The 9,312-nt window shown below is 44.5% G+C and overlaps 1 protein-coding gene across 1 annotated transcript in view; it reads left to right on the top strand.

The window, feature by feature from the left end:
- Positions 1-4,827: 4,827 nt before the first annotated feature.
- The window catches only part of LOC142313036 (uncharacterized), a 37,518-nt gene continuing 33,033 nt past the window's right edge, over positions 4,828-9,312 (top strand). Inside the window, exon 1 of the mRNA XM_075352022.1 lies at positions 4,828-4,888. Within this exon, the coding sequence (XP_075208137.1) occupies positions 4,828-4,888 (61 nt within the window). The remainder of the gene's footprint in view (positions 4,889-9,312) is intronic.

The raw sequence follows: 9,312 nt of genomic DNA, 5'->3' as shown, positions 1-9,312 counted from the left end.
AAAAAAGAAAAAATCCATCAGAGAGATAGCAGACATGCTTGGAGTAGCAAAATCAACAGTCGGGTACATTCTGAGAAAAAAGGAATTGACTGGTGAGCTTGGGAACTCAAAAAGGCCTGGGCGTCCACGGATGACAACAGTGGTGGATGATCGCCGCATACTTTCTTTGGTGAAGAAGAACCCGTTCACAACATCAACTGAAGTCCAGAACACTCTCAGTGAAGTAGGTGTATCTGTCTCTAAGTCAACAGTAAAGAGAAGACTCCATGAAAGTAAATACAAAGGGTTCACATCTAGATGCAAACCATTCATCAATTCCAAAAATAGACAGGCCAGAGTTAAATTTGCTGAAAAACACCTCATGAAGCCAGCTCAGTTCTGGAAAAGTAGTCTATGGACAGATGAGACAAAGATCAACCTGTACCAGAATGATGGTAAGAAAAAAGTTTGGAGAAGAAAGGGAATGGCACATGATCCAAGGCACACCACATCCTCTGTAAAACATGGTGGAGGCAACGTGATGGCATGGGCATGCATGGCTTTCAATGGCACTGGGTCACTTGTGTTTATTGATGACATAACAGCAGACAAGAGTAGCCGGATGAATTCTGAAGTGTACCGGGATATACTTTGAGCCCAGATTCAGCCAAATGCCGCAAAGTTGATCGGACGGCGCTTCATAGTACAGATGGACAATGACCCCAAGCATACAGCCAAAGCTACCCAGGAGTTCATGAGTGCAAAAAAGTAGAACATTCTGCAATGGCCAAGTCAATCACCAGATCTTAACCCAATTGAGCATGCATTTCACTTGCTCAAATCCAGACTTAAGACGGAAAGACCCACAAACAAGCAAGACCTGAAGGCTGCGGCTGTAAAGGCCTGGCAAAGCATTAAGAAGGAGGAAACCCAGCGTTTGGTGATGTCCATGGGTTCCAGACTTAAGGCAGTGATTGCCTCCAAAGGATTCGCAACAAAATATTGAAAATAAAAATATTTTGTTTGGGTTTGGTTTATTTGTCCAATTACTTTTGACCTCCTAAAATGTGGAGTGTTTGTAAAGAAATGTGTACAATTCCTACAATTTCTATCAGATATTTTTGTTCAAACCTTCAAATTAAACGTTACAATCTACACTTGAATTCTGTTGTAGAGGTTTCATTTCAAATCCAATGTGGTGGCATGCAGAGCCCAACTCGCGAAAATTGTGTCACTGTCCAAATATTTCTGTACCTAACTGTACATGAAAACACATATGAATTGCCCCTAGAGAGACAGAAAATCCACAATAATATTATAAAAATGGTGAGAAGCTAAGTTTCTCGTTGAGACCCTTGGGTGTCATGGTACCAAGACGGACAAACCAAGCACATTCTCTTTGTGCCAACATTTTGCCATAATCACCACCCCTCATCCCAAGATGGACCACATCTATGCCCCTCACCCTAAAAAGGGTTGGGTCACATCCGTGCTCCACCTTGTGATGACGGGGTAGTGTGGTAAGACAAGGATCATCCAAATCCAGCTCGGATGCCGCAGAGATACTCCTGACATGCTCACGTGTTCTAGGCACAGTTCACGTGTGGTAAGTCCTATATAGACTAAATTGCACCCACAGGTGGCATAATAGACCACATTACTTGTGCGACAAGTAATGTGGTGTCGGATCTCATATTCACGACTGCCATCAGCAGAAGAGAATGCAGTTGCTCTCGTCATATTGCGGCAAGCAATACAATTGCCACAAGGAAAAAAGGCCACGTCGTGGCTCACCAACACCAAAAATACGAGGCACCTTAGCCACATAATGACTATTAACCAATGAGTCACGTAAATTAGAGGCCCTCCTTGCTGTCATAGGTGGATTGGATGGTAAAATTGCCCCAATGGAAGGTTCAGTCTTAAGTACATCCCAATGGCGTTTTAAGATTGTTCGCATATCCTGCCATTTATCACTGTAGGTAGATATAAACCGAGCAACAGGAGCTGTCTCCACTTTCTTTTTAGAAACAAGTAGTTAGTTCCGTGGTGTACTACGAGCCCGTCGATACCCTCTGCGCACACTCCTCCCACTATATCCCTTAGATAGAAATCTCTCCTCAAGTGCATTATCCCTGTACTGTGACATTGTGGCGCCCCTGACCTGGTCAGGCACCACATGCTGGAACAATGCTTCCAGGTAATTCCAAAAGGCCAGAATGAGGTGTGTACACACAGACACATAAGGACCAGGTCTCCCACACCTTGAGAGGGGACCCTTGGGTAGCCCTGAAGAGGTTAACTTTCAATTCTCAGCAAGGGGTGCAGTGGAGAGGCTGGAAGCTAGATGCAGTGGCAGACAGGAAAAGGAGGAGAAGCAAGCTAGTCTGGAGGAGGGTGTACAGAAGTTGCTAAAGGAGGCAGACGTACAGCCACCCTAGCCAGACCCTGCTTGTGTGGTAGCTGTTAGCGGGGGAGTACAGTGACCAGAAAGTCAGCCTGAAAGACACCTGGAGAGAGGCAGTCGAGTACGGGGATTGCTGGTAACTAAGCACGCACAGGGAACAGGTCCCTAGAGCGGACATCAATTTACTGATCTGCTAAACCTGCCGGTGAGGGGACTAGAGGTTCCTCACCAAAGATACAGAGCTCGAGCCTCAGCAGCAACAGAGGGACCCATAAGAAGGTAGGGCCAGAAGCCATCTCACCAGGTCCACACTGCCGGCAAACGGGCCAGAAAGGGAAGGAGAGGCAGTAGCAACTTTCCCTGGATGACTCCCACAATACTGCAAGTCAGGGGTTATCCGAAACAAAAGAAGTGCAAGGAAGGCAAGTTAATAGCTACCCTCAGAACAGCCTGCAGGAATTCCTGGTTCCACCTGGTATAATCTCAGCATCGCCCGGGTATCTCACCAACCAACTAAAAGTGAGTAAACAAGTTAAAAGACTTTCTGGACTGTGTTTGAGTTACTCTGCGACCTGTGGTTCTACACGCATATACCCGAGCCCCTGTAGCCAGCCTCACTTTCGGGAGGCCACACCATCTAACTGCAATTACCATCAGCCCCAGACGCTCGCTAAACTGTAGTGGCGGTCCCCTATTACCCTGACCGCAAAACCGAGAGTCGCGTCACGACTCCTATACAAGTGAACCTGATATACCTGTTGCCAGAAGGGTCCCTACAGAGAAGTTCCCGCAGTGTTCCGCAGGCGATTGCTGCGGCGATATGGTGGGCGACTCAACATCACTATGTGTATTATCCCTGTACTGGGGGGATTTGCGGTGTGATCCCACTGGTCTTTGTGCAGTGGGCTTTTCTCAGTAACAGGACGGTGCTTATATTCAGACTCTATATGGTGATAATATTTGGTCATGGTGTGGTGGCATTATTTTGCAATGTATAGTAGTATTATTGGTCTTGGTATGGTGGGTGCTGTTCAGTATCACTATGAAGTATGTGTTATTTTGTAATTGTATGATTAGTTTGTTGATGCATTACTAAAAAGAAATGTAGATATTTATAGATTTGTATTATTTAATTATTTTTCCACCGGCAGTAACTGTATCACTAAGTGCTAGGAGACACTTTGGTAGGAATATTTGTTAGTACTGTTTATTCTGGAGATCTTTGGTTTGTTGGCTGCGGCTGATTCCACTGTTTGCAGGTGCTGCGGTGCTCAGCGAGAGTCAGGCGCTGCGGTGTTCTGCGAGCGTCAGGCGCCGCGGTGGTCAGCGAGCATCAGGCGCTGCGGTGCTCAGTGAGCGTTAGTCGCTGCGGTGCTCTGCGAGCGTCAGGCATCACACACAGTTACAAAACAGGGGCACATGCGTACAGCACTGCCTAGACTGATCCTCTGCAGACTCAGTCGCGCCCAGTAATAGTCTCCTTACTGGACTGTAAGATATGTAGCCTGGCTTTAATAAAGATTAATTCATAATGTGTATATATGCCCCCCAATAACTTGTATGCCCCCCCCCCCCCCACTGGCCCCTAGTTACTTGTATGTTCCCCCCAGCAATAAATATGCTGTTTATTATGTTAATATTTTATTGTATTTTTTTTAATAGGGGGGGCCCCATTTAGACTTTTGCTATGGGGCTCCATGATTTCTATGTACGCCCCTGCATGTAGCCTTAACGTTCATGAAAGAACTTTCAGTACCATTATCTAGAAGGATATAACCATGCAATCAAAAATATTTGAATAAACACACTCAGCTATTGAACAGAATAATTAGTGATATTGTAAACAAAAAACAACTAGTTGTTGCTGAGATAAAAAAAAAAGGTAAAGTGTCCAGATAGTGGTGCTTCACAGGTGATTTGGTGGATAAAGAACGGGAGAGGGTGTAGTAAGCCCTATATACCATACCCGAAAAAAAGGAGGGGAAAAAAGTTTGTCAGAAAACAAGAACTCTGCAATGTGAGTCCTGGAATAAGGATGAAATAGAAATCGAATTTAAGACAAGTAAATAGTATAAAGTGATACACGTTGGACCTTCGTGCTTAGAAATATTCTTCAAGGGAGGTTTTCCCCCTTCTTCAGGTCTAATTATCTTCCTCAGGTATGTTGTTCTACTTTAGGGAGTTCTTACCGTCTACTGGGTTTGGCTCACCGTAGTCTTCCCGTTGAAGAAAATGATGAATTTTACAGGAAAGCCCCAATTATAAGTGATGTTGTTGCTCCTTAAAAAGGTTATTAATATTATTAATATTATTATTATTAATAATAATTATTATAGTGCCATTTATGGCGCTTTACATGTCAAAGGGGTATACAAAATAGGGACAAGTACAATAATCATAAACAATACAAGGCACAGACAGATATGTTATGGCAGCAAACGATGTCCTGTTGTTCAGAGTTTCCCGAGAGAAATCTGGGGATCATTGGATCAAAGGGAGCAGGTAAAAATTGATACTTTCATAAGTAGGTAAGCAGGTGTTCCTTGGTCTGGAAGAAATGGAGCCAAGCAATGACATCCCTTGGGGTCCCTTGGTTGAGAAATTTGGTTTTCTGTAATCTATGTGCCCCGTCAATCATGAAATTAGAAGTTGAAAAGGTTAGGAGAGTTTTTTTGTAAGATGTTTTTTATGCAATTAGAGAGATCTGCTGGAGAAACACTTTCTGGAATACCCCTGAATTTCCCATTATTGCTCTTGTTTCGATCCTTCCAAGTTTGACAATTCGTTTTTTAGCATTTGTATTTATTTTTTCAGGACTTTATGTTCCTCTTCTAATGTGTCCTGCTTGATAGAAAAGGTTTCCCTTTTTTCCTCTGTAATGTCAGCCTTCTTTTTGATTTCTTCAAAAGAAATTAGAAAATCAAATCTTTTATTAATGGTCGAATCCATTTGAGCAATAGCGGATCTGAAGCAGTCACAAATGTACTTTTCAGATTGTTACATGTTGCTGTAAACTTTTGCAGATTTCCCTGTTGTCTTAAGGTACTTTCACACTTGCATTGTTTTCCTTCCGTTACAATCCGCCCTTTTGGAAAACAGCGGAATCCGTTAACGGATTCCGCTGTTTCCCATAGACTTGTATGGATGACGGATTGTACCAAAAGGACCTGCGTTGCTTCCGCTAGGCGATGCTCCGTTGCTTCCGCCCAGCGGGAGGAACGCAGCATGTAACGTTGTTTTGAGCAGCGGAATCCTCAGGATTTCACTGCGCATGCTCTTTTTTTTTTTTTTTTTTAAATCAAACTTTATTTTGGCTCGCGGTGGCCGAACGTTCAGCTGAGAGCCGGGCCGTCGGCAAGCGACAGTGCTCAGCTGAGCGCCCGCCCGCCGGCATGCCCGGGCGCCGGCAAGTCACAGCGCTCAGCTGATCACCCGGCGGTCGGCTGCAGGGAGCGATCAGCTGATCACCCGGCGTCCGGCTGCAGGGAGCGATCAGCTGATCACCCGGCGGCCGGGAGCGATCAGCTGATCACCCGGCGGCTGGTTGCAGGGAGCGATCAGCTGATCACCCGGCGGCCGGCTACTGGGAGCGATCAGCTGATCACCCGGCGGCCGGCAAGTGACAGCGCTCAGTTGATCACCCGGCGGCCGGCTGCAGGGAGCGATCAGCTGATCGTTCACAATAGTCTGCCGCTGGTAAAACTGTAATAAAAAAAAAAAATCAAAACGAATTGCGTTGTTTTGCAGCATCCGTTGCGCCACTATATGCAACACATCCGTTGCATCCGTTACACAACGCAATGCAACGGATACCGTTCAACGCAAGTGTGAAACTAGTCTTAGGCTAGTTTCACACTTGCGTTGGGTTGAATCCGCTGGGTCCGTTGCTGCGTCGTTTTGACGCTTCCGTTATTTTTGTGGTGTCAACGGATGCAACGGGTCCGTTATTTCACAGGAATCTGTTAGCTGATTCCTGTGAAATAACGGACCGTTGCATCCGTTTGGCGTCCGTCTAACGGAATCTGTCGGCTCTGTTTTATTTATTTTTTTTCATTCTGGGCATGCTCAGAATAAATTAGCGGAATCCAGCAGCGGATTCCGTTGCTAAGCACTTAGCAACGGAATCCGCTACCATAGGGAACCATTATAAATTTTAACGGAACCAACGGAATCCGTTGGTTGGCGTCATTTTGACACAAGCATTTAACGTTACATTCTGCGTTGCTTCCGCTTGGCGGAAGCAACAGAGCATCGGCCAACGGAAGCAACGCAGGTACTTTTGGCACAATCCGTCATCAATGCAAGTCTATGGGAAACAACGGAATCCGTTAACGGATTCCACTGTTTCCCAAGACAGCGGATTGCGCCAAAAAAAAACAATGCAAGTGTGAAAGTACCCTTAGGTAGCTATGATTTAGCAGAATCTTCATTTATCCAGGGATTGGACATTTTTGCAATTATTAAGATCGAAGTAGGCTCAAAATGATCCAGGTGAGTAGTAAAAGGTCTTCAATGAGGATTTAATCCGTACAAGTCTCTATAGGGTGAATTATTTCAGATTCCACGCTCTCAAACTGCAGACCTTTAAGGAAGTACAGACATCACAATGGACCTCCAAGCCCCCCCCATCAAAATGGAAGACTTGTAGTTCTGAGGGAACTAGAGAAATGGTGAAATAAATGAGGCGGCTCTACACAGAGGAGAACATTGAGGAGGGGGAGGGGAGGGGGTGATGTCTCTCATCGAGTCCTCAGGCCTTACAGTGCGGAAACACCAGAGAGGAGCAATAAACTGTGAGTGCAGAGCGTCCAGACAGCTCCGTATAACATCACCGTGTGCAGGGCAGAGCTGAGCATTCCTTCAGCTTCAAGAAGTCAAGACGCTAACACAGGGGTGGGCAATTAATTTACCCATGGGGCCGCATGAGAAATTGGGATTGGTTTAGAGGGCCGGACTAATTATTATATATTATATTAATATATATTATAATATATATTAATATATATTATATATTATATTAATATTACCTCAGTTCTACCCAATATACTACATCACTACACCCCCTCCATATACTACACCTGTAATAAACTACACCACTACACCCCTATATACTACACCTGTATTATACTACACTCCCTCTATATACCTGTAATATACTACACCCCCATATACACCTGTATTATACTATATTATACTACACCACTATATAATACACCTCCGATATACTACATCATTACACCCCTATATACTACACCTGTAATATACTACATCCCATATACTACACCTGTAATATAGTACACCTCCATATAGCACACCTGTAATATACTACATCACTACACCCCATATACTACACCTGTAATATACTACACCTCCATATAGCACACCTGTAATATACTACATCACTACACCCCTATATAGCACACCTGTAATATACTACACCTCCATATAGCACACCTGTAATATACTACATCACTACACCCCTATATAGCACACCTGTAATATACTACACCTCCATATAGCACACCTGTAATATACTACATCACTACACCACTATATAGCACACCTGTAATATACTACACCTCCATATAGCACACCTGTAATATACTACACCTCCATAGAGCACACCTGTAATATACACCTCCATATAGCACAACTGTAATATACTACGCCTCCATATAGTACACCTGTAATATACTACACCTCCATATAGTACACCTGTAATATACTACACCTCCATATACTACACCTCCATATAGCACACCTGTAATATACTACGCCTCCATATAGTACACCTGTAATATACTACATCACTACACCCCCATATACTACACCTGTAATATAGTACACCCCCATATAGCACACCTGTAAAATACTACAACTCCATATAGTACACCTGTAATATACTACACTTCCATATAGCACACCTGTAATATACTACACCTCCATATAGCACACCTGTAATATACTACATCACTACACCCCTATATAGCACACCTGTAATATACTACACCTCCATAGAGCACACCTGTAATATACTACACCTCCATATAGCACACCTGTAATATACTACACCTCCATATAGCACACCTGTAATATACTACGCCTCCATATAGTACACCTGTAATATACTACGCCTCCATATAGTACACCTGTAATATACTACACCTCCATATAGTACACCTGTAATATACTACACCTCCATATAGCACACCTGTAATATACTAAGCCTCCATATAGTACACCTGTAATATACTACACCTCCATATAGTACACCTGTAATATACTACATCACTATAACACCATATACTACACCACTATATACACCTCCATATAGCACACCTGTAATATACTAAACCCCCATATGTCACACACCCTGTTCCCCATACAGCCTGCACCCCCATATCACACACACTACACCCCATACAGCCTGCACCCCCATATCACACACACTACACCCCCATATGTCACACACCCTGCTTCCCATACAGCCTGCACCCCCATATCACACACACTACACCCCATACAGCCTGCACCCCCATATCACACACACTACACCCCCATATGTCACACACCATGCCCACATATCTCACCCTGCCTGTACCCCAACTTACCCCTCTCAAACACTCTGCACCCCTTCACATCCTTCTGTCAGTCTGCAGCCCTCATATACCACTCACCCTGCAACTCCATCTTCCCACATATGCCACTCACCCTGCAACTCCATCTTCCCTCATATGCACTCACCCTGCAACTCCATCTTCCCTCATATGCCACTCACCCTGCAACTCCATCTTCCCACATATGCCGCTCACCCTGCAACTCCATCTTCCCTCATATGCCACTCACCCTGCAACTCCATCTTCCCTCATATGCCACTCACCCTGCAACTCCATCTTCCCTCATATGCCACTCACCCTGCAACTCCA

This window comes from Anomaloglossus baeobatrachus, chromosome 5, assembly GCF_048569485.1.
Source record: "Anomaloglossus baeobatrachus isolate aAnoBae1 chromosome 5, aAnoBae1.hap1, whole genome shotgun sequence".
Classification (NCBI taxonomy): domain Eukaryota; kingdom Metazoa; phylum Chordata; class Amphibia; order Anura; family Aromobatidae; genus Anomaloglossus; species Anomaloglossus baeobatrachus.
Note: the sequence above shows the minus strand (reverse complement) of the source record. Positions and strands in the feature narration are given on the sequence as shown.